Below are 24,691 nucleotides of genomic sequence, written 5' to 3' on the forward strand. Positions count from 1 at the left end.
AAGCTCTGTGGGCCAGGGACTGGTGCCTCATTCACTACTCGTGCCCAGTGCCCATCACAGGACCTGGACGGATGCTGTGTAAATATCTGTTACATTACGAAAGATGGAAGGCCTGGGAACACGAGGGTATTTTCTCTTTCTCTGAAGCTGCCTGGAAAATTTGCCGAGTTAGTGCCATCTCTCCGGTTATTCCAAATTGCCCCGAGGTACAGGCTCTCGCTTTGCTGTTTTTCTAGTCATTCTCGCTCTTCTTTTTCCCCTCTAGTTCCTACAAAAGTAGAGAGGCTTGACAGTTTCACACTAAAGCTGAAAACTTTCCCCAAGATTCCTCTTGCATATTTCCTGGAATCTGCTTTCCACCTCTCTTGGCTTATAAAACCAGTGACTCACTGAGCCAGGAGTTTCTTCTCTGCAGGGATTTCTTGCAGGAAACATGAGAGGAGCTGGTGATATCGTCTTTCACCTCACCTCCCCTCAGTCCTGGCTCTTCTTATCTAAAAGGCCAGATTTGTTGTACCATGTGAAGCAGTAGAATTGCTGTTCCCCACCCCCCGCCCCCCGACACTGGCAGCCTTTATTAAATCAGGGCCCTGCACCCCAGGGGCTCACCCCAGGGTGCCTGCAGAGCTTCCAACATCCCCAACCCCTAGACTGCCCGAGAACATAATATCACCTCTGCTTCCTTGCTAAGCTTCCACATAAGGACAACCTCTGGCTCTCCTTGGAAATCTAGAAAACTACAGGAATACAGCAAATGCGCTTTCAAGATGCCAAGCCTTCTTATCCTTCCTAGCCACCAGAAGTCACACATGCACATACTTTCTAATTTGCAATAATTTTTAAAATTTTCAAATGCAAATTATAGAGTCTACCGCCTGCACAAAAGCAGCCTTCACATCAGCTGTCCCTGGCAGGAGGTTTTCACACTGAACGGGAGGGGAATTGTGCAGATGTCACCCACGCAGTCAGATGACCTGAGGGTGTGAGCATGTGTGCGTGTGTCCATGTCAACTTTGAGAAAATCAGGGGCAGCTGGGTCGGGGGGTGGGATTTTAGGGACTGTTGATGCAACTGGATGAATGGGGTAACATCTGGATGTAGGTGTGCAATGTCAGTGTGTGTTTGAGAGGGTAGGTGTGTATCTGTGTTAAGTCCCTGAGGGTTGGCAAAGGCACTGCTTAAATAAAAAAACGCTTTGCAAAGGAGTCCTTGAAACAAAGCAAAAGGATGGCTTGTAAGTAGTGCATTAATCAGACTTAAATGAAGTTTAAAAAACAATTCTGGAGGAGTCCAATAACTTATCATCACTGCCACCATCATCATCATCATCAACACACAGTAGCAACAGCTATCATTTTTGAATACTTGCTATGTGCCATACACACATACACAAGCACACGTGTGTGCATGTGTGCGTGCGTGTGTGTGCACGCACACACACACACACACACACACACGACACACACAGGTAGCACAGCAATCCCAGTCAAGATGGGCTTATCTTCTGTGGATCCTCTATTTTGTACTGGTCTTGGAACCTTTTACCCAGGACCTATTTTGTGGGATTCAGTGTAAATTAAAAATGCAGAACAGCTTGTTCAAAATTATGATGAATTTCAAGACAGCATCAGCACAATGTGGGACCCTTTTGAGCAGAAAGCTCTGTGTGATGACACAGCTCTCAGGCCATGAAGCAGAGCGCCCTGTCCGAATGACTAGGTGCATTGCTCAAACTTTTGTCCATTGGGAAGACTTCCCCCCACAGCTGGGGCTATAGTGCAAGAGCAATTCATTTTTAGTTTGTCTCTTTCACACCAAGACAAAGCATTCTTTTTTTTTTTAAGATTTTATTTATTTATTCATGTGACACAGAGAGAGAGAGAGAGAGAGAGAAAGAGGCAGAGGGAGAAGCAGGCCCCATGCAGGGAGCCCGATGTGGGACTTGATCCCGGGGTCTCCAGGATCACACCCTGGGCCGAAGGTGGTGCTAAACCACTGAGCCACCGGGGCTGACCAAGACAAAGCATTCTTAAACCAAGCCTGGGCTTTCTGCCTCTTCATTAGCCATTTGCTGGGTAGCCCACACAATGTATGGGTGGGAGCTGAGTGAGAGCCATGAGTGCAACTGCATTAGGTGACATTGGTGCTCGAGCCACCTGTTAATGTAGATTACTTGTACTATTTGGGCCCGGCCAGGCTTGATCTGGGATAAATAAGAAAGCAAATGGCTGGATAAAGATATAGCAAGCTACCAGTGACTGCTGGAAAGTTGCAGAGGCTGTGTTAATAACAGAAAAGTAAACTTCAAGAGAATGGCTGTTAACCAAGCTAAGGAGGAAAATCTATATGGATAAAAGAAGTCATAATAATAATCACGTATGTGTATATATCTAGCAACAGAGCCTCCAAATAGCTGAAGAAAAAACTGGCAAGAAAGGGAAAAACTTGACTAATCTATAATAATCGCTGAAGATTTTTACACCCCACTCTGACTGGTGGATTAAATAGCTGGACTGGATAATGAGAAAATGGATAGAAGAAAATGCAAGAAGAACCTTGTCAACTATCCTGCCCGTAGCTGACATTTACAGAAACTAAACTCCACAGTCGTGGCACCCCATATTCTTTTCCGGTAGACATGGCACCTTCACCAAGGCAGACCATATGTTCACCCATCAAACAATATTAATAAAACGTAAAGAACATACAAACATGTTCTCTGACCACCATGGAAGGAAATTAAAATAAATAACAATGAGAGATATACAGAAAAATCTGATATTTGGAAATTACACAACACACATCTAAAGAATTCAAAGGTCAAAGAGATATTTGAAGGGAAATTAGAAAACATCTTGAGTGGAATGATAAAACTAAATATATCAAAGCTTGTGCGATATACGGAAGCAGTAGTTAAGGGGAAGCTTATAGCTTAAAACATAGAGAAGAAAAGTGTAGCGTGGATCAGTTCAACATTCTCATGGCTTTGCGTGAGCGCGGTGCAGAGTGTGAACCTAGCAGGGCAGAGGATTCCTTCTCCTGATCTCACTGCCTACAGGCTCTCCCATCGCCTCCATATGGTAGTCCTGAATACCGTTCCAACACACAACTCTGCCCGTGTCACTCTCGGCTCTAAACCCTCTCATGGCTCCCCATTGATTCAGGATGAAATTCAAAATGGACCTGGCAAGCTGGCCTTTTAGGACCTTTATTTACTTCTGAGGTCATGCCCTGTTTGCCACTGTGCCATCCAGCTTTCTGAACTGTCTCCTGAAATCATGAGTTTTTCTCTCTTTTCTGCCCTATAACTAGGGTTCCAGATAAAATGAAGGATTCCCAGTTAACCTGAATTTCAGATATGTATGGATAACTCTTTAAGTATGTCCCCAAACTGCATGGGGCATATGTATATACAAAGAAAGATATTCATTATTTATCTAAAGTTCAAGTTTAACTGAGGGTTAAATTTTTTTTTTTAAGATTTTATTTATTTATTCATGAGAGACACAGAGAGGGAGGCAGAGACACAGGTGGAGCAGGGAGCCCGATGTGGGACTAGATCCCAGGATCCGGGATCACACCCTGAGCTAAAGGCAGATGCCCAACCACTGAGCCACCCAGGCATCCCGGGGTCTAAATTTTTATTTTTTATTTGTCAAATCTGGCAGCCTCACCCAGAACTAGCACATAGTCTTTCTTTCTTTCTTTCTTTCTTTCTTTCTTTCTTTCTTTCTTTCTTTCTGATTCTATTTATTTATTCATGAGATACACAGAGAGAGGGAGAAACATAGGCAGAGGGAGAAGCAGGCTCCCTGCAGGGAGCACGATGCGGGACTCGATTCCAGACCGGGATCACACCCAGAGCCAAGGGCAGACGTTCAGTCACTGAGCCATCCAGGTGTCCCTAGCACATAGCGTTTCATGTGCCCTTTCTCTGCTTCTGTGTGTGGCTTATTTTCCTTAGAAAGGCTCAGCTTAGAAATAACCTCCTCCAGGAAGACAGTTCTCTCCACTTGTCTTTCTCAGGGTCTATCTCATTCACTGCGAACTCCTCAGCCCCTGCAACAGTGTCTAGCACTCAATAAATATTTGGTGAAGGAATAAGTGCTGACCTAGGTCTCAGCTATTTCTTTTTTTTTTTTAAGGATTTTATTTATTTATTCATAGAGACAGAGAGAGAGAGAGAGAGAGAGAGAGAGAGAGAGAGAGGGAGAGGCAGAGGCACAGGCAGAGGGAGAAGCAGGTCCCATGCAGGGAGCCTGACGTGGGACTAGATCCAGGGTCCCCAGGATCAAACCCCAGGCTGCAGGCGGCGCTAAACCGCTGCGCCACCGGGACTGCCCCAGGAGCTGGTCTATTTCTTGCCTTCCAGGCCTGTGGCTCCCAGTTTAGGGTGGGGTGGGGAGGCAGGGGATGCATCAGTTACCTATCACTGCAAACAAACCACCCCCAAAATTAGTGACTTAAGAGAGAAGCCATCATGTAATTTGCTAAAAAAATCTGCAAAATAGGCAGAGCTCAGCAGGAACAGCTCACCTCTGCCCCATGTGGCGTCAGCTGGGGCTAGAAGATTCACTTCCAAGATGACTCACTCACATGGCTTTCAAGTTGCTGCTGTATGCTGCTTCTCTCCACATATGCCTCTCCACAGGGTGGCTTGGACTTCCTTATAGCATGGTGGCTGGGTTCCAAGAACAAGTATCTCAAATGACACAAGAAATAGCAGATTCTAGACTTTTAAGGCCAGGGTCTGGAAACTGATATAATATCATTTCACACTCTATTCTATTGCTTAAGCAAGCTGCAGTTCATATTTAAGGAGAGAGGACAGAGACCCTTTCTCTTAATGGGACCAGTGCTAGAAAATTTTGTGATAATTTTTAAAAGTCACCAGAGGGGAGAATACTCACTACAAAGAAGTTGACAGAACCCATCATCTGTACCCAGTCCAGGTAGATGATGGTCCATAGGATGGACCTCTCTCCACAGGTCAGCAGGAGCCACAGGGCCAGTATGTTCAAGGCAGCCTGGGGGTGTGATAGGGCCGGAGACAAAGAGAGAGAGAAAGAGACAGAGAGGGAGGAGGGGGGATGAGAAATATGGAAAGAATCCTCCCTTGAAGGAATGAGGACTGAGTAACTCAACTCATGTAGGCACTTAACAATCCATCTGAAACGAGGCTGCATAATTGGCACCTATTATGGGTCCCTTGGGATGTTGTAAACAGAAATTGTGAAACCGTATTTTCTTTTGGCTTTGAACAATTTTAAATTTATAGAAAGTTGACACAATAGCAAAATGAACAACCCACACACCTGTCACCTCGTTTCACCAATGGTTAACATTTTGCCACATCTGCTCTTTGAAAGCAAGGTACAAACAAGACATGTTCCTCCTAAATCCTTCAGCCTGCATCTTCCTCCCCATCCCTCCACACCAATGGTTCTCTGGCCAGGGGGTGATTTTGTCCCTCAGGGGATATTTGACAATGTCAACTGGAGACACTTTTATTTTATTTTTTTAAAAGATTTTATTTATTTATTTATTCATGAGAGACACAGAGAGAAAGAGAGGCAGAGACACAGGCAGAGGGAGAAGCAGGCTCCATGCGAGGAGCCCAATGTGGGACTCGATCCCAGGTCTCCAGGATCACACCCCGGGCCAAAGGCAGGCGCCAAACCGATGAGCCACTCAGGGATCCCCTGGAGACACTTTTAAATTATATTCCTTACTGAGAAAAAAGCTCACATCACACAAAATTCACCATTTTAACCATTTTCAAAAGTATAGTCCAGTGTGCTTTCGTATATTCATGATATGATGCGACTCTTAATACTATCTAATTCTAAAACATTTTTGCAGACATTTCTGCTTGTTGCAACTGACAGGGTGCAGTGCTCCTGACACCTAGTGGGCAGGGACCAGAAGTGCTGCTGAACTCTCAGGAGAATCATCTGGCCCCAAGTGTTACCGTTCTACATAATTACACCGCTATTAGCACATCTGAGCAAAGCAAAAGTAATTGAGTGCTGTCGACCCCACTGGTCTTAAGAATGTCTTTTTAAAAATTCACTTTAGAGATAGAGGGAGAGAGATAAGCAGAGTCAGTCTGAGCAAAGAGCCGGACTTGGGGCTCGATCCCATAACCCCGAGATCATGACCAAAGCTGAAAGCAAGAGTCAGACACTTAACCAACTAAGCCACCCAGGCACCCCTAAAGGATGCATATTTAGCGTATCTATTTTAGTTCAGGAGCCAAGGTTCACACACATTGCCTTTTGCTGTTAGGTCTTTTTGGTCTCTATTAATACAAAAGAATATTTTCTACCCCACACTCAGTCTTCTTGTTTATTTTTCATAAGAGTTCAGGCTGGTTTTATAGCATAATATTCTGGAATTATCAGATTCATATTTAATATTTTTGGCAAGAACACGACATTGATGATTATTGCGTCACATAAGGAGGTCTATAATTTGAGGTTGCTGTGCTATTTGTGGTGTTGAAATAGGATGGTAATGCAGTTGGAGAAGACAGAAGGTGCTGTCTTCCACTTCCATCCACTCAAGTGTGGCACCCAGGCAGCCACTCTGGCTGGCTTACCCTTTCTGAAAAGTAGAGATAGCCTGAGGAGGATTCTCTCACTCCCGGGGAGTCCTCAGGCCCTCCTCCCTTCTCTTTGCTGTCCCACCTTCAAGGGTCAAGGGGAAGGCCCCAAGAGCTGGGGGTTTCCTCTGCTAACCTCAGGGAGTAGGCCCAGCCCAGGGTGGCTGGGAGGACTTGGAAGGACACCTGGGACTCCTTCAGCAGTTCCTTAGTTCCCGGAAAGAAGAAACCTGATGGTAGAAGTGTGTGGGCCAGGATGGGGGTCAAAGGCTTGTAAGGCTGGGAACTGCAGGCCTGTTAGCATTCTTATGGTGAACAACTATGCAAAAGCTGTATAGAAGTCACTCCAATCCTCCTCATTTTGGGAAGCTCCTCCCACCTTTAGGAACCCTCCCTAAACACAACCTTCTCCAGAAACCTACCAGGACTGCAGGAAGAAGGAAATTACTCCTGTTCTCAAAGCACTTCAGGCTAGAACCACCACAAGGGCAGAAGTTCTATTCCTTTTTAAAAAATATTTTATTTATTCATGAGACAGAGAAAGAGAGAAAGAAAGAGAGAGAGAGGCAGAGGGAGAAGCAGGCTCCATGCAGGGAGCCTGATGTGGGACTCCATCCCGGGTCTCCAGGATCACAACCTGGGCCAAAGGCAGGCGCTAAACCGCTGAGCCACCCAGGAATCCCCAGAAGTTCTATTCCATTACACTGGCAGTGGAAACATGGCAACCCATATACAGTTTTTTGAGCCAACAGTAAAAACAGCATATTACAAAAAAATTCAGTTTTGGGGTGCCTGAATGGCTCAGGTGGTCAACCATCTGCTTTCAGCTCAGGTTATGACCCCAGGGGTCCTGGAATTGAGCCCCACATGGGCTCCCTGCTCAGCAGGGGAGTCTGCTTTCTCCCTCTCCCTCTGCTGCTCCTCCTGCTTGTGCTATCTTGCTCTGTCAAATTAAAAAAAAAAAAAAAAAAGAATCTTTAAAAAATTTCAGTTTTCTGGGGGCACGTGCCTGGCTGAGTTGGTGGAGTGTGCAACTCTTGATCTCAGGGTTGCAAGTTCAAGCTCCAGGTTGGATGCAGAGAATACCTAAAAGTAACATCTTTTATTTTTTTTAAAGATCGCTTATTTTTTTATTCACAGAGAGAGAGAGGCAGAGACAAAGGCAGAGAGAGAAGCAGGCTCCATACAGGGATCCCAGGACTCTGGGATCACGCCCTAGGCTAAAGGCAGACCCTCAACCGCTGAGCCACCCAGATGTCCCAAAAGTAACATCTTTTTTAAAAAATTCAGCTTTCTGGCTTTTCTTGGAAAATCTGAAGCTCTGACATCGGGCTTACACCTCTGCCTGGCGTCATCGACTTCCCCTTTCAGACTAAGCATGCACACCACACTTACCTAATCCCAAGTCCAAGTGTGGCTTTTAGTCTTGCTCCTTCACCTTGCCCATGCTGTTTTTTTCTTTACTTGTGTCTTTGAAAAAAGATGACAATAAAAGAGAGGTCTAGAGTTGTGTGCTTCCAGGTAATGGGAAAAGGCATATTTCATTGCAGAATTGAAGAACATTCCTGTGCGCCTGTAATGTGATTAAAGTGAGTCTGTGTTTAAAAACAATATTGACCTCAAGTGTCATTGTGTCTTAGTATTGTGGCTGGGGGGTTATTGGAATGTCAGACTCCTCTCGGCTCCATCACTTACAAGCCCTGTGACCTCAGACAAGACTGTGACGATACTCAGATGCCTCTGCAGTTTAAACCTCTCTCAACTTCTTGAATACCACCCAGCTGCTATCCTACCAACAAAACACCAGAGTACATGACTTTCAAGGCCGTGCTGAAGAAGAACAAGATTCCACACCAAAAGTCATTTTTTTCTAGGCTGGGAATTTGCCCAAAGTCAACACCTGCCCAAACCAAAAGCCAAACCTGGTTCCCACGGGTAGATTTTTGACGCTGACTTTGGCAGAAGGTGCTGGCTCATTTGACCCACTCCACCCCCAGGGCCACTCCAGGGGCCAGGCCACCGGAGGTCACAACTTCTGTGAGAATCACAAGCTGAAGGCTGAAAGGGTTCAGCTAAAGTCCAAAGAGGACCATCAGGCCTCACCCAGATCTGAGAAACTCCCTGAGTACTCCAGCCACAGCCTTCAGCCTCAGATGCCAGTGGGATTTCCAGAACCAGGACCAGGGATTTGTGGGACAAAGTGACTTTCCCCAGTAGGCTGTGAGTGAGGAAGCAAGAGGCCTCAGAGACTCCGAAGAGCCCATTTGGGTCCACAAGGGAAACAGACTTAGAATAAAGCATTGACCACAAAAAAACATGGACAAGAGTTATTAGGGCATCTGGGTCGCTCAGTCGGTTAAGCATCTGCCTTCAACTCAGGTCATGATCTCAAGGTCCTGGGATCAAGCCCCATGTTGGGCTCCCTGCTCAGCAGGGAGTATGCTTCTCCCCATCTCTCAAATGACAAATAAAATCTCTCTTAAAAAAAAAAAAAGAGTTATAGGGACATCTGGGTGGCTCAGTGGTTGAGCATCTGCCTTCAGCTCAGGGCATGATCCTGGAGTCCCAAGATCGAGTTCCGCATCGGGCTTCCCACAGGGAGCCTGCTTCTTCCTCTGCCTGTGTGAATAAATAAATATTTCATGAGAGACACAGAGAGAAAGAGGCAGAGACATAGGCAGAGAGAGAAGCAGGCTCCATGCAAGGAGCCCGACGTGGGACTCGATCCCAGGACTCCAGGATCACGCCCTGGGCTGAAGGCAGGCACTAAACCGCTGAGCCACCCAGGGATCCCCCTAAATAAATAAAATATTTAAAAAAAGAGTTATAAAGAAACTGAAGATGTCAGTCGGGAACGTGTTTAGATGCAAGGAAGAGAAAACCAGAGTAGCTTAAACAAATATTTGTTTCATGTTTGTCTCATGCAATACAGTACCAGGAGGTGGGCAGACCAGGGTTGGTGCAACTGGTTTACCCTGCCAGGAGGGCACAGTCTGCTTTTCTTGCCTACCATCCTTGGCAGCTCAGTCCATTCTCAAAATTGTTGCCTCATGGTCATGAGTCGGCTGCTATACCTCTAAGCATCACATTCACCTTCTGGGCAGGAAATTGAAAGGAAAATAAGAAAAGGGAGGCACTTGTGCCAGGGAAGCAAAGCTTTCCCAGAAGTCTACATAAGTCACCTGGGTCACACTGTGTCCCAGGGACACCACGAACTCAAGGAATCTGAGGAAGTTAGTCTGTTTAACCAGGCACTACCCCAAACAAAACTGGGCCTCTTTGGAGAGGAAAGGGGAATAGGTATTAGAAAGGCAACCAGCTGGGTCTATCACACCAAGTTCTTATACAACCAAAAGGCCTAGTACCTCATCTGAAACCAGCCTTCAGGTTTTTCAGTTATATGAGCCAATATATTATTTTTGTAATATAAGACAATATGAATCAAGCTTTCTGTTCATTACAACTGATATCTCATTGGTACTGTCTTTTTCCCCTTTTACATTTTTATTCTGTATCATAAACAACAACAAATGCTTTTCTTCACATTCATAATTTTAGGAAATTGCTGCCTTTTCCGGTGGAGAAAAACAATCTACAGACAGAAAAGAGGAAGTACAATACTGTGAAGCTCTGCAAATCCCAGAAGTCAATGTCTTGAAGATAACTTCAGGAGACAGGAAGAAAACAAGTGTCACAAGAGACAAGACAAGAACATATAAGGAGGGACGCCTGGCTGGCTCAGCAGTTGAGCATCTGCCTTTGGCTCGGGGCATGGTCCCAGGGTTCCGAGATTGAGTCCTGCGTTGGGCTCCCTGCATGGAGCCTGCTTCTCCCTCTGCCTGTGTCACTGCCTCTCTCTCTTTCTATGTCTCTCATGAATGAATAAACAAAATCTTACAAAAAATAACACATAAGGAGAGCAAGCTGGGGAAGTGACCATTTAAATTTATTTATTAATTCAATCTATTGGGATCCCTGGGTGGCGCAGTGGTTTGGCGCCTGCCTTTGGCCCAGGGCGTGATCCTGGAGACCCGGGATCGAATCCCACATCGGGCTCCGGGTGTATGGAGCCTGCTTCTCCCTCTGCCTGTGTCTCTGCCTCTCTCTCTCTCTGTGTGTGACTATCATAAATAAAAAATAAAAAAAAATAATTCGATCTATTAATTTAATTAATTTATTTATTCTATCAAGATAGAAAACATTTCCAGCACTGCAGACATCATTTTTATTCCTCTCCTTTGGTCAGTATTGTTCCCAGAATTAACCACTATTCAGAGTTCTGTCACTATTTGCTATAGTTTTGTTGTTGTTTTTAAGATTTATTTGAAAGAGAGAGAGAGCATGTGTGCGTGTAGTCGTGGAAGGCCAGAGGGAGACAATCTCAAGCAGACTCCCCGCTGAGCAAGGAGCCCCACATGGGGCTCCATCTCACAATCCTGAGATCTTGACCAAGAGTCAGAGGTTCAGCTGACTGAGCTGCCCAGGTACCCCTCCATTTGTTACGTTTTTACCTAGTTTGGGACACCATATAAATGGAATCACACCACATTCACTCCTCTATGGCTGGCGACTTTTATCCAACATTGTGTCTGGGAGATTTATCCCTGTTGTGGACAGCAGTTCATTCTGTTTTTATTGCTGTGTAGTCTCCCACTCTATGAATATACTATTTTTTATTCATTTTCCTGCTGTTGGATATTTGGATTGATTCCAGGTTTTAGCTATTATGAATAAAGTTGCCAAGAACATTCTAGACATGCACTTTGGTAGAAATCACAGTTCTCCTGGATTTGTACTGAAGAGTGAACTTGCTGGATCATATGTCAGGTTAGGAGTTACAGTGAATATATGGTTTTCCAACTTACCTCTTTCCAGTTCTAGTTATTTCGTATCCTCACCAACACTTGGTTTTGTCAATCTTTTTAATTTTAGCCAATGTAATTAGTGTACAATAGTATCTCACTATGGTTTTATTTTTAAAGTTTCTTTATTTTTGAATTTTATTTATTTATTTACATACTTATTTAGAGAGGGCACACATGAGCAGAGGGAGAGGGAGAGACAGAATGTCAAGCAGACTCCATGCTGAATGTGGAGCTTGATGTGGGGCTTGATCTCAAGACCCTGAGATCCTGACCTTAGCTGAAATCAAGAGTCAGACACTTAACCACTGAGTCACCCAGCTGCCTCTTAATTTATTTTTATTTATTTATTTTAAAGTAATTTCTACACCCAATGTGGGACTAGAACTCACATCAAGAGTCAGATGTTCAGGCAGCCCTGGTGGCGCAGTGGTTTGGTGCTGCCTGCAGCCTGGGGTGTGATCCTGGAGACCTGGGATCGAGTCCCGCGTTGGGCTCCCTGCATGGAGCCTGATTCTCCCTCTCTCTCTGCCTGTGTCTCTGCGCCTCTCTCTCTCTGTGTGTCTATGAATAAATAAACAAAATCTTAAAAAAAAAAGAGTCAGATGTTCTACCAACTGAGCCAACCAGGTGCCCCTTGCTGTTTTAATTCACATTTCTCTATGAATTAAACTCCATATTGAGTGATATTGAGCACCCTTCCACATGCTTATTGACCATTTGGAAATCGTCTTTTGTGAAGAGTCTGTTTTAGATCTTTTTCCATAATGACTATGGAATTCTTTACATATTCTGCAGGAGTCCTTTTTTGTTTTTTTAATATTTATTTATTTGCCAGAGTGAGAGAGAGAGTACAGCAGGGGGAGCAGCAGGTAGACGGGAAGGGAGAAGCAGGCTCCCCACTGAGCAGGGAACCCGATTTGGGGCTTGATCCCAGGACCCTGGGATCACAACCTGAGCTGAAGGCAGATGCTTACCCAAATGGGCTACCCAGGCGTCCCCCTCTTTTTAAATATATGTAGCACAATGTTCTTTTTCCAGTGTGTAACTTATCTTCTCATTTTCTTAAAAAAAAAAAAAGATTTTATTTATTCCTGAGACACAGAGAATGAGAGAGAGAGAGAGAGAGAGAGAGAGAGATTGAGGGAGAGAGGCAGAGGGAAAAGCAGGTTCCATACGGAACCCGATGTGGGACTCGATCCCAGGACCCCAGATCATGCCCTGAGCCAAAGGCAGATGCTTAACCACTGAGCCACCCAGGTGTCCCTATCTCTTCATTTTTATTTATTTATTTATTTTTTTATTTTATGATAGTCACACACACAGAGAGAGAGAGAGAGAGGCAGAGACACAGGCAGAGGGAGAAGCAGGCTCCATGCACCGGGAGCCCGACATGGGATTCGATCCCGGGTCTCCAGGATCACGCCCTGGGCCAAAGGCAGGCGCTAAACCGCTGCGCCACCCAGGGATCCCCTCTTCATTTTCTTGAATATCTTTAATTAATGACCAGAAGTTCTTAATTTTAATGGAGTCTAATTTATCAACCTTTGATGCTTAGAGCTTTCTGAGTCTTGGGTTTTTTGTTTTTTGTTTTGTTTTTGTTTTTGTTTTTTTCTGGAGTAGGCTCCACATCCAATGTGGGGTTCAAACTCATGACCTCCAAATCAAGAATTGTATGCTTCACCGACTGAGCCAGCCAGGAGCTTCCTTTGTGTCTTGTTTAAGAAATCTTTGCCTAGTCCAAGGTTAAAAAAATAGTCTATGTTTTCTCTAAAGTTTCACTGTTTTACCTTCACAGTTATGCTGATGCTCCATTTCTTTTTTTTATTTTTTAAAATTTATTTATTCATGAAAGACAGAGAGAGAGAGAGAGAGAGAGAGAGAGAGAGAGAGAGAGAGGCAGAGACACAGGCAGAGGGAGAAGCAGGCTCCACGTAGGGAGCCCGATGTGGGACTTGATCCCAGGTCTCCAGGATCACGCCCTGGGCTACAGGCGGCGCTAACCCACTCAGCCACCCGGGCTGCCCTGATGCTCCATTTCAAATTAATTTTTGTGAAGGCTTCAAAGTACAGGTAAAACAGATACTTACTTGCTCCAACACCATTCCACCACTTATGTAAGTTTGCATAATTCATTTTCAACCATTCTTCTTTTCTAACACAGGGACATGCAACATGCATTGCCTTAGTTGCAGCCTATTAGTTTTGATATATTTGATAGTATTTCGTTATCGTTCCATTTGAAACATTTTCTAGTTTTCTCTTGTGACTTCTTTGATTCATGATTATTTAGAAATGTGTCCAAGAGCATAACAACACTCAGCACAGTTTTGGCATGGTACTGAGCCCACAGCCTCATGGGGGCTGAGTTGAATGGAGGTGTAGTGGCTGCTTGCTTTTGTCTATGCAGCTCCTGGGAGCCCTGTAGGTGGGTGAACAGTTTCCACCGCCAAGGTGTGTGGGGAGACACTGTGGGGTAGCATGTCTAATAAGTCTCCTGCCCCACCATGTGTGTGTGTGAGTATGCACACACACCCCATCCTTCTCCAGCTCTAACATATCCCCTGAGCCATGCAAGAAGAAAGGAAAGCAGGCCAACCCCTTCTTAGGTGAGTGATCAAAACTAAGTCACTTAAGCTGTAGGCCAGTTTCCTGATCTGTTAAAATGGGAATGGTTCATTTCAATGTTCTGCTAAGAATTAAATGTATGGGATAGGAGTCTTGCCGTGGGACACTGTAAACTGATAGTAGGTAAAGGGATGAGGTAGGGAGGAAAACGTGTTCTATGCCAGATCCTGACACAAAGTCTGGCTTTGGCCAGACTTGGAGAGGAGGACCCCTACCTAGGGCTTAGTGGAGATAGTTTACACAGGGCCTACAGGGGGAAAATTGGGAAGTGGCCAACGGGGCTACTGGCAGAGGGGTACCCTGAGAGTTCTTCCTCCTATGCTGGGCTGGGCCTTGGTGTTGTGTGAGAGCTGTGCTCCAGAGGTTTAAGCTAGGAGGTTCTTCTTTCCAACCAAGGTCCCCAGATGAACACTCCTCTCAGGACTCAACCTCCTCCCAGGTCCTATACCTCTATCTCCCAGGCCTTCTTTGCAGCTGGAGGCAAAAGGGATGGGAAGGGGTAACAGCAGAAAGGAAGGGGTCCAGAGACCCCTGGGAGCTGCTGCAGCTTTTCCTGCTTTCTTCAGCTGGCCCTGGGCTCACCCTGAGCCTGTCAAGTCAGGAACCAGTGCAGTTCTGTGCCCAGTGCCTTAGGAGCATCTCCACGGCCATGTCCAGAGTTCTGCAGTCTCTGATCTTACCTGCACAGAACCCAAGTGGCAAGGATGAGCAAGATGGAGCACTCCTGGGGTTTTAGCAGAAACAGTAATTCCTGGGTGCCTGGGTGGCTCAGTCGGTTAGGGATCTGACTCTTGATCTCAGCTCAGGTCTTGATATCAGGGATGTGAGTTCATTTTTTAAAAAAATATTTAATTAATTAATTAATTAATTTGAGACACACACACAGAGGCAGAGACACAGGCAGAGGGAGTAGCAGGCTCCATGCAGGGAGCCCAATGTGGGACTTGATCCCGGGTCTCTGGGATCACACGCCAGGCTGCAAGTGGCGCTAAACCACTGCGCCACCGGGGCTGCCCAGGGTTGTAAGTTCAAGCCCACATTGGGCTCCATGCTTGGCGTGGAGAAGAAAAGAAAGAAAAAGAAGAAAAGAAAAGAAAAGAGTAAAGAAAAAAGAAAAGAGTAAAGAAAAGAAAAGAGTAAAGAAAAAAGAAAAGAAAAGAAAAGAAAGAAAAAAAGAAAGAAAGAAAAAGAAATAAGGAACGAACTAAGAAAGAATAGTTTCTGGGCGGACACCTGGGTGGCTCAGCAGTTGAGTGTCTGCCTTTGGCTCAGGGTGTGATCCTGGGTCCAGGGATCGAGTCCCGCATCAGGCTCCCTGCAAGGAGCCTGCTTCTCCCTCTGTCTATGTCTCTCTGTCTCTCATGAGTAAATAAATAAAATCTTGGGACATCTGGGTGGCTCACTGGTTGAATGTCTGCCTTCTTCCCAGGGCGTGATCCCAGAGTCCCAGAATCAAGTCCCACGTTGGGCTCCCTGCATGGAGCCTGCTTCTTTCTCTGCCTATGTCTCTGCCTCTCTCTCTCCGTGTCTCTCATGAATAAATAAATAAAATCTTTAAAATAAATAAATAAATAAATAAATAAATAAATAAATAAATAAATATCTTAAAAAAGAATAATTCCTAGGTAACCCAATGGTTCCTGTTGTGAAAACACCTTTGTTCTTGGGGCTTTAGCTGAGCCACTGAACATCCTCAGGGAGTTGGGTTGCTTCCTTCCATGGGGATAGGTCAGAAACAATGAAGGGGACATCCTGGGCACACCCCCCCACCCACCCAACAGTGCCATGCTTCTGTGAAGGGTTGCTGGGGACTCAAATTGCACTTATCCAGAGATCCCGTTAAATGTAGGGGTCCTCTCTTCACCTGGAATGGAACAAGCCCCTCACCACTTTGTGCTGGCTTCCTGTGAGTGTGGAGACTGATGTCTGCCTGTTTGGACATGTTGACAGTGAGGAATCACCCTGAGACAGAAGGGGAGGTACTGCAACACCCTCAGAAACAGAATATTTCACACTGCTGGCAGGTGGGAGAAGGACTGGCTACCTCTCCAGGCATCTGGGAGGGGACACTGGATTGTAGATGTCTTCAGCAGGGGCTGGGGTTGGAATTTAAGATGCCCTTTGCCATACCAGGAGGGCTCAAGCATCCAGACTGCAAGCCACATTCTATGAACCAGGCTGGCTGGGCCTTTTTGTCTTTGGCATCCCTGGGCCTTTGTGACATTTCATCTAAACACTCCAGCCACAGCTCTACTGTTGTGGGTACTCCTAATAAAGGGCCTACTTCCAGCACTGAAAGGACTATAGGGGAGGGGGACAGGGAGTTAGACCGAGGCCTGAAGGTATGGGGTATCTCTGGGCCTGAGCTTCCTTGTAGTCTGTCCACCAGCTGTCTCTGCACCTTGTTCCCTTCTCTTTTGGCTTGGCTCCAGCCTACACTTTCGCTGACAACAGGAAAGCCCATGAAGCCTGTCTGATCTCAGGATCAGGAGTTTCAGGTCACCATGGCCTCCAAGTCTAGCTTGGGCAAAATGCCTTTCATGCAGCATGCACTCAATAAATAGTTCTTGTATGGTTGGGAGAATGGCAAGTGCTGGAATTCGGCATTCATGCAGCAAACATGACTCTCTCTTCTAGGAGCACCTGATCACAGTGAGATCCTCTCAGCTGACGTCTCAAGACACCACCCCGAAATAACCCCTACCATCCGAATTCCCCTCCCTGGATAATTGAGGGGATCACACCTCTCCAGGAAACCTCTGCCTTTTGGAAGTCCTGCAGATGAGCCACAGGGGCAAGGGCAGTGCACTGGGTGGGGGGCTGGTTTTCAGAACAAAGTTGGAGTAGGAGAGCCAGTGGGTGCTCTGCTGCCTCCTGCTGGACAAAGTAGGAACAGTGCCCTTAGAGATGTGAACTCCCTTGAGGAGGAATAAGAGAGGTAGGGGTCAGGCCCCCCTCCTTGTCCTCATACTTGGTCTCCAGCACATAGCCACCACATTCAACTCTTCTCCCTGAAGTCAGGGTCCCTATGTTTGGGTCTCTCTCCAGCCAGGTAGGCTCTGCCTCGCCCCAGGTTTCTCAAATCCTCCACCCAGAACATTTCTAAAGGTCTTTTTTGTCAATAAGCGTGATCATGGGAACATCAGGGCAGTTCCTGACCAATAAAATCATCCCCACAGTATTTATGCTCATTAGCAGATGAAACGGGCTTCCGAGGGGGCTTTTATAGACTACTAGATGTAGGCGGCTGTGTTCGTCAGGAGGAAAGATAAATGTAAGGATCAACAAACCCAAGGGAAATAGAAAATAGTAGAAAGGCAGAAATTTAATTGTAACAAAATTTGATAAATCAAGCCAAAGATTGGTTATTTGCAAAAACAAAATTTGGTTAGTCAATGGAAATTTCACTTTAGACAGAGGTACCGATATGCACATAGATACACAGAGCTATGACAAGAAACCCAACAATGTTTTGGGCCAATTAAGTGGTGGTGGGAGGGGGATAGGTGACACAGCGCTGGTGGGCAGAAGGATGATGAGGGTGAGAAAGGATATAAACAAATGTTGATTTCTTCTTCTGGACTGCAGCCGGGTGGCAGGAGAGCTGCTGGGCTCTTGTGATTATGGTCTGAGCCTATGCACACTCACGACAGTGATACAATGTGGAGGTGGCTATAGATGTTTGCCGATTGACTCACTGACTGAATCGACTCTGGGAGTAGCCGACTCTCTGACCCCAGGGGAGCGGGGAGAGAAAAGACTCTATTGACTGCTTACCAGGCTGGGGCTCGTCAGGCAGGAACCAGGCTTGGAGCAGAGCCTGTATCAGTGTTAAGCTGTAGAACCAGGCAGGTTGGTAAACTATGTTCCTGTTATGGGTCCAGGAAACTTAACATTGTCCTTTGTCTAGCTCCTCCCTTGACTCTTACTCAAGTTTCATGAATGAGTAAAAGTTTCCTCTTCCAGAAAGCCTTCTGAGCTAACTTCCTGCCCCTCCCTCAGTTGGGGTTGGTGCTTGTATTGGTCCTATTTGTTCCTGGGGCATTCTTCTATCAAAGCATTTGTCCCACTGCATTTAAAAAATATATTTTATTTATTTATTCATGAGAGACACACAGAGAGGCAGAGACATAGGCAGAGGGAGAAGCAGACTCCATGCAGGGAGCCTGACAAGGGACTTGATCCCAGGACTCCGGGATCACACCCTGAGCCAATGGCAGATGCTCAACCGCTAAGCCACCCAGATGTCCCTATCCCACTTTTAAATAATTTAAATAATTATTTAAATAATTTTTAAATAATTCTCTTTAAATAATTCTCTTTTAAATAATTCTCTTTGGCTTTTTAAATTATATATGTATATACATATATTTAAAGATTTTATTTATTTATTTTAAAAATATTTTATTTATTTATTCACGAGAGAGAGAGAGAGAGGCAGAGGGAGAAGCAGACTCCATGCAGGGAGCCCGATGTGGGACTCAATCCCGGGTCTCCAGGATCACACCCCGGGCCGAAGGTGGCGCTACACCGCTGGGCCACCGGGACTGCCCTTCTCTTTGCTTTATGTTTTTATTATGAAGATTTTCTTTTCTTTTAAAGGATTTTATTTACTTATTCATGAGAGACAGACACACAGAGAGAGGCAGAGACATAGGCAGAGGGAGAAGCAGGTTCCACCCAGGGAGCCAGATGTGGGATTTGATCCCGGGACTCCAGGATCATGCCCTGGGCCGAAGGCAGGCACCCAACCGCTGAACCACCCAGGCATCCCTATTTTTTTTTTAATTTAATTTTATTTATTTATGATAGGCACACAGTGAGAGAGAGAGAGAGGCAGAGACATAGGCAGAGGGAGAAGCAGGCTCCACGCACCGGGAGCCTGATGTGGGATTCGATCCCGAGTCTCCAGGATCGCGCCCTGGGCCAAAGGCAGGCGCCAAACCGCTGCGCCACCCAGGGATCCCCCAGGCATCCCTATTATGAAGATTTTCAAACATACACAAGGGTATGGGCAGCCCAGCATCTGATCCTGGAGACCTGGGATCGAGTCCCACGTCGGGCTCCCTGCATGGAGCCTGCTTCTTCCTCTGCCTGTGTCTCTGCCTCTCATAAATAAATAAAATCTTAAAAAAAAAAAAAAACATACGCAAGGGTAGCAGTAATGGGATAACAAAGCCCAGGTACTCAACATTTTTCAATTTCAACAAATTACCAACTCATGAAAATTTGCTTCATCTATACCATGTCCTGCTCTTCCTCCTACTGGAGGAATAATTATTTCATATCATTTTTATCAGTAAATACTTCATTATATTTCTCTAAAAGATAAAGCTACTTTTAAAAATGCTATTGAAACCACAATATCATCACAACTTAAAAAATTAACAATTATTTCTTAATGTCATCAAATATCCAAAGTTTGTTTCTCTCATCATCCTACTATGTTTTGATGGTTGTTTTTCTTGACTGTCTCCCCCACTGGACCTGACGAGGGACTTGGGCTGCCCCTGGGGGTGCTTCAGCCCTTGTCCATCACTGCCCATGTCTTCACCTGCACACAGGAAGACAGTCACTGCTCTGTAGATGAACAAAGACACTGAGTGCCTGAGAGGGATGAGCATCCTTCCTCTAGAACATAATAAACTGTTCTTAGCTTGGAGACTGATCAGGCCCAGCCAAGCGCTCACAGCCCCCACCTCAACTCACCTGGGGCACCTTTCCAAAATCCACATGCAGTCCCTGCTCTCCACCTCCAGCTTTTCAGCCAGAATCTCTAAGGATGGGGCCAAGGGACAAGAATTTGGGGAAACTGCCTCAGGTACATTTGATGTATTGCCCTTCCTGAGCCCCGAGTGGCCCCACAAAGATGGGAGCTTATCTAGCACCTGATGCCTTCACCCTGCACTGCTCTGAGAAGAGAAAGCCCTGGGGTAGATGACTGGGCCCAGATCTAGCCTCTGAGAAAGAAAGGTCAATATCAATTGTCAGGAAGGCCTTGACACCAGATCTATTTCGTGAGAGTCATCAAAGTAGCCAGTAGCATTGTCAAGGGAAGAAATGGGGATGGCCCTTTGCTGGATTATCCAGGGACCATCTCCTCAGAGAGGCTTTCCCTCACTCCCCAGCCTCCTCCTCCTGGGCAGTAGTATGTGACCCTCAGAGCTCCTAGGACTGTTTACCCTGTGCCAACCACAAGTGAGCCCAGGGCTAGCCTGATACCAGTAGAGACATCAGTGCCCATCTGTGAAAGAAGCTGGCACAGCCCCGTCATCTGCAGAGTGGCCTCCCCCTGTGCAACTGAACCCCCAGACTGAATGTTGGTGTTGAAGGCCAAAGGCTGTCAAGATGACAACATATGGTTTCCATCAGCTGCTGGGGGGACTTAATCAGGGCTCATCCTGGGCAGAATGGCTTGTGTGAACCAAGACTGCAAACCCCAACAACTTCTTTATCCTCCTACTGCCACAGGCCAGCTCAGTTTGTACACTGAGGCCTCGAAGATAATTCAGCTTGTACTCCTTTCCCAGATGGGCAAGTGTGTGTTAAAGAGTCCCTCCAGAGGGAAGGCAGGGGCAAGCGGACACCTGTGTGTCCTCGCATCTTCACAAAAGGGAAGTCTTCACCCTGGCCTCGTGCTGATGAGACCAGGCGTAGGCACAGGCCTGACAACACAGGGCGGAAGGGAACAGCCATTAGCACTAATGAGACAGGCAGCCTGAAAGCTTTTTACTTTGAAGCTGCTCGCCCACCCAGGGAACAGTCCGTTCTGCCTCCCTGGCTTCCAGGAACCCTAGGCGGAAAAGGGTTTGGGAGGAGCAGGGTGGGGGTTTTGGAGAAGCCTGGAGGGACGAAGGGGAGGGGGGAAGGACCAGGGATGGAGGCAAGAGGGCTTGGTTTTGGCTAAGTGGACTTCTCCCCTCCTTTTTCCCTCAAAAAAACCCCCAAGGGTCTAGGTCTGCACCCAACTCTGGCCACTGGCCCATCACCCTCTTCAATGCCCTTGACCAAAGTTCCTGGAAGCAAAGGAAACAACATGCCACACAGGGTCTGAGTAAGCTTCTCCGGGACCATAAATTAAATTAAGGTCTCAGGGCTGTCTGCCTTGTTATAGCTAATGGCTCCAGCCTATCCAACCTCCCCACCCCTATCCAAGTTCCTGTCCTGCAGAAATTTGGGGGTTCTCAGCACCCTATCTTGTTCCCAAACTTTGATTGGCACCTGGAGACCTCACTCAAAATTGAAGATGGGCACACCTCTTATAGAGCATCCAAAAGCCCAGGTTGTAGGGAAAGAGGCCTGAGCTGTGCCCCCACACTCTGGGGAGGGCCCCTTATGCCCTGGCTGCAGGCAGCAGTCACGTGTGGGGCGTTCATTAGACCCTGCCATATAAGCTGAGGGTGCGGAGTGGCCAGAAACTCTCCAGGCAAGGATCCAGCAAGCAGAGGTAAGTCCTCAGATTGGACAAAGACTCCTGACCTCGGGGAGGTCTCTGTCTGGGGTAGGGCACCTAGAGGGTGCATTAAGGATGAGAAGGGACTGAGTGGTGGGTCTTACTGCTGGCCAGGTCATGCTGCCGGCAGTGCTGCTGAGCTGTGCCCTGCTTCTGGCACTGCCGCCCATGCAGGGGGCCCAGATTGGCTTGGTCCCCCTGGAAAGCATCAGAAGACCTGACCAGGCCCTGTTCCCAGAGCTCCCAGGTCAGTATGGGCAGGGGTGGAACTAACTTGAGCCTTGATACTCTCTGGCCACAAAGTATCCTGCTTTGGTATGCGCCCTCCTTCCCCCTTCCCAATCCCAGGTCTTGGAGGTGGGTGCTTTGTGGAGGGGCAGGGGCCGGGGAGGGGGAGGGGAGGTTCTGCTCTCACATCATCTGTTCCAGGCCTGGGCCTGCAGTCCTCCCTGAAAAGGGCAACTGCGGAACAGTCTGAAGAAGCTCTGCTGCAGGAGGCAGAGGCCTTGGCAGAGGTAACTGCTCAGGAAAAGGGGGGAGGCCACAGGCCTCGGGAAGGGGCATCAGGCATCGCCCCCTCTCTCCACCTCATGACCTCCTCACCCCGGGTGATACTGCAGACTACTCCACACTCCACTGCCATTCTGCCTGGATCGAGCCAGGTGGCATCCCTGGACCTGCCTTCAGGGGCCTATGCCTGCAATCCTGCTCCCCCACTTCTGTAGGTACTAGATCCAGAGGGTCGCGAGCCACGCTCCCCGCGTCGCTGCGTAAGGCTGCATGAATCCTGTCTGGGACACCAGGTACCGTGTTGCGACCCATGTGCCACGTGCTACTGCCGTTTCTTCAACGCCTTCTGCTACTGCCGCAAGCTGGGTACTGCCACGAACCCCTGCAGCCGTACCTAGTGGGCCAGCGTCGGGGTCGGGGCTGTACACGGGGTAGCGAATAAAGGCTGGGACCAACCCCAAGGCTGTGGCGTTATTCCGAAAGCGGCTGTCGGAGGTGGGAGGTCATGGAGGTCACCGCACGGATGCGGGCTGCCGCCGAGCCAAGACATCACACACACACACCTACCCCAGGGTCTAGGCTACCCCGTCATCTGAATCACTTACATGCGCTCTCACAGTGCCAGGCGCCGTTGGGGAGGCAGAAGGGCCAGGCTCCAGCCCTCCAGAATCTTGTACAAGGGACGCGGCTGCAGCGCGCAGGGCACGTAGGGGCTGTGACTCCTGGCGGGCCGGCACATTAGGCTCCGGGCCTGCTTGCAGCTAAGGGGACCTGTGACCTCAGCGAAACCTGCCCCCCGAACTGTAGTTCCCTTCGGGAGAAGACTGCCGCAACAGTCTGGAATATTTCCAAGCATAAGCACCGCTTATTCGCATCATTACTGGGCCTGCCCCTCGGTGCCAGGTGCACCAGACCGGGGGACTGGGGGGGAGCCAGAGGGCCCAATGGAATCGCCGCGGCCACGTGCGCCACCACGCGGCCGGCCTCAGACACGCCACATTGCTCAAGCCCGTTAGTGAGAGACTCGCCTACCCCAGTCGCGCAGGCGCCAGAGGGCCCACGCCTGCGCAGTGCTTTCACGCGAAACCACCCGGAAGCCTGGCGCCCCGCAGGGCCCCGCCCTCTCGTGGTCACGTGAGGCGCTCGCGCGTCACCTGACCCGCTTGACAGCCCGCTGCTGGCGCCGAGTCAGCTGATCTTGGAAGCGAGCTGTCCGCCGGCCGATCGGGGTTCTCCGGTCTCGCCGCCCCCGCCGCAGCCATGTCGTTCTTCCCGGAGCTTTACTTCAACGTGGACAATGGCTACTTGGAGGGACTGGTGCGCGGCCTGAAGGCCGGGGTGCTCAGCCAGGCGGACTACCTCAACCTGGTGCAGTGCGAGACACTCGAGGGTGAGCCGCGGGGCCGGGCGGCTGGGCCTTGAAAGGCCGGCAAGGACGCTGGCCCGGGCCTGAGGGTTCCGCGATCTGGGCGGGGAAGTCGGAGGCGGGGGTTCCTGAAGGGCCTGAGAGGACTCGCTGGGAATCCAGGGGCCGATGGCGGGCGCCCCGGAAGGGAATCTCCCTGCGCTTGCGACTCGGCACGGGCCCAGAGGCAACCAAGGCTTTAAGAACCGCGGTGGTTAGCCTCTGCTGGGCCGCCTCTTCCCGCCCGTATGCCTGCCGTGTAGTTTATAAAGAGGGTGTCTCGAGAGTGGTTGATCGTTGGTGCAAGAGGTGCCCATACAAACCTCTTTACCCTGACGTAGCCAAAGAGTGGCCCAGTGGCAACTCTTAGGGAATCTAAGCGCCCCCCCCCCTTTCCGCCTAATATGCACCAAGGCATTTGGGATCACTGTCTTAGCCTTGCCTTGCGGGGTGAGCCTTCCTGGAGAATTGCTGAGCCAACCTAGTGAGAGTTTCCTCCCATCGCTGACCCACTGGCTGAGGAGTCTCCCGAAGGCAGTGATTCGGAGAGCGAGAGGTGGCCCTCCAAGTTTGGAAGTTCCTACACTTGTATTTGGCTAATAAATCCCACCTCCTCAGCGAGAAGGTTGCCTGTTGCAACAGGATTAAAAAAAAAAAAAAAAAAAAAAAAGCTCAAGAATGATGAGAAGCTAAGTTCCCCTTTCTTCAGCTCCAAACTGGGATTGACCCCTTTAGGCACAGCTGCATCAGATATACTGAATTAGAGATGTCCCCGAGTCCCCACTTCCCCTGTTGATAGTGAAGGGCATTGTGGCTGGGATGTAAGTTCCCATTTCTGACCCTCAAGAGCAAAAGTACTGCTGGCTCCATGGTTGGTAGTTGGAGGGGGGAGATGATTTGCTCTCTGAAGGAAATTTTCTCATCAAAAACTTACTGAGGTTAAAAGAGGATTCAATTTTTAAAAATCAGTTATTGTTTATCTTGCAAACTAGACCAGTAAAGTGAAAATAAATACTTAAGAAATTTAAAACTTACTGAAGTTAAAATGCAATAATTTTGGGCACTGATTTTAACATAAACATAGGATAAAAGCTGTTTGTCTGCCTTGTGAGAGTGGAGATGGGAAGGAGAGGAGAGCACTTTATGGTGCTGCTTTATAGGAGCCTGCCAGCAACCCCATTTTCCTCACTGAAAGGGAGGCTGCCTGGGGCAGGGCCTGGCACACAGTT

The 24,691-nt window shown here is 47.8% G+C and overlaps 2 protein-coding genes and 1 long non-coding RNA gene across 6 annotated transcripts in view; 2 read left to right on the forward strand and 1 right to left on the reverse strand.

The window, feature by feature from the left end:
- Window positions 1-1,871: 1,871 nt before the first annotated feature.
- Window positions 1,872-23,048, reverse strand: LOC112929422 (uncharacterized). Of its 3 annotated transcripts, XR_003236931.2 has the most exons (5): window positions 22,663-23,003; window positions 8,000-8,177; window positions 4,911-5,027; window positions 4,537-4,702; window positions 1,872-4,432 (listed from the first exon to the last, which is right to left on the reverse strand). It is a non-coding gene; the product is annotated as an uncharacterized lncRNA (long non-coding RNA). The 3 variants fall into 3 exon arrangements; XR_003236932.2 differs by having other exon boundaries at window positions 1,872-4,681; window positions 22,663-23,048; XR_011996141.1 differs by having other exon boundaries at window positions 1,872-4,702.
- On the forward strand, window positions 21,079-22,518 carry AGRP (agouti related neuropeptide). Its single transcript, XM_026011502.2, has 4 exons — window positions 21,079-21,541; window positions 21,662-21,794; window positions 21,977-22,062; window positions 22,273-22,518. Exons 2-4 carry the CDS (start codon window positions 21,665-21,667, stop codon window positions 22,453-22,455), a joined length of 399 nt encoding a protein of 132 aa, XP_025867287.1. The 5' UTR covers window positions 21,079-21,541; window positions 21,662-21,664; the 3' UTR covers window positions 22,456-22,518.
- A 97-nt stretch (window positions 23,049-23,145) lies between the features above and the next one.
- Window positions 23,146-24,691, forward strand: part of ATP6V0D1 (ATPase H+ transporting V0 subunit d1) — a 39,589-nt gene continuing 38,043 nt past the window's right edge. Inside the window, exon 1 of one of the 2 annotated variants that reach the window (XM_026011501.2) lies at window positions 23,146-23,447. In XM_026011501.2, coding sequence (XP_025867286.2) covers window positions 23,318-23,447 — 130 coding nt within the window. In that variant the 5' untranslated portion in view covers window positions 23,146-23,317. The remainder of the gene's footprint in view (window positions 23,448-24,691) is intronic. The other variant, XM_072731693.1, reaches the window with a different exon arrangement.

This window comes from Vulpes vulpes, chromosome 12 (genome assembly GCF_048418805.1).
Source record: "Vulpes vulpes isolate BD-2025 chromosome 12, VulVul3, whole genome shotgun sequence".
NCBI classification, from domain to species: Eukaryota; Metazoa; Chordata; class Mammalia; order Carnivora; family Canidae; genus Vulpes; species Vulpes vulpes.

Excerpts from the sequence above, each read along its gene's own strand:
- AGRP (XM_026011502.2), top strand. The coding sequence starts at position 21,665 with ATGCTGCCGGCAGTGCTGCTGAGCTGTGCCCTGCTTCTGGCACTGCCG. Across the intron at positions 21,795-21,976 it reads CCTGTTCCCAGAGCTCCCAG|GCCTGGGCCTGCAGTCCTCC; the intron begins GTCAGTATGGGC and ends CATCTGTTCCAG. Across the intron at positions 22,063-22,272 it reads AGGCAGAGGCCTTGGCAGAG|GTACTAGATCCAGAGGGTCG; the intron begins GTAACTGCTCAG and ends CCACTTCTGTAG.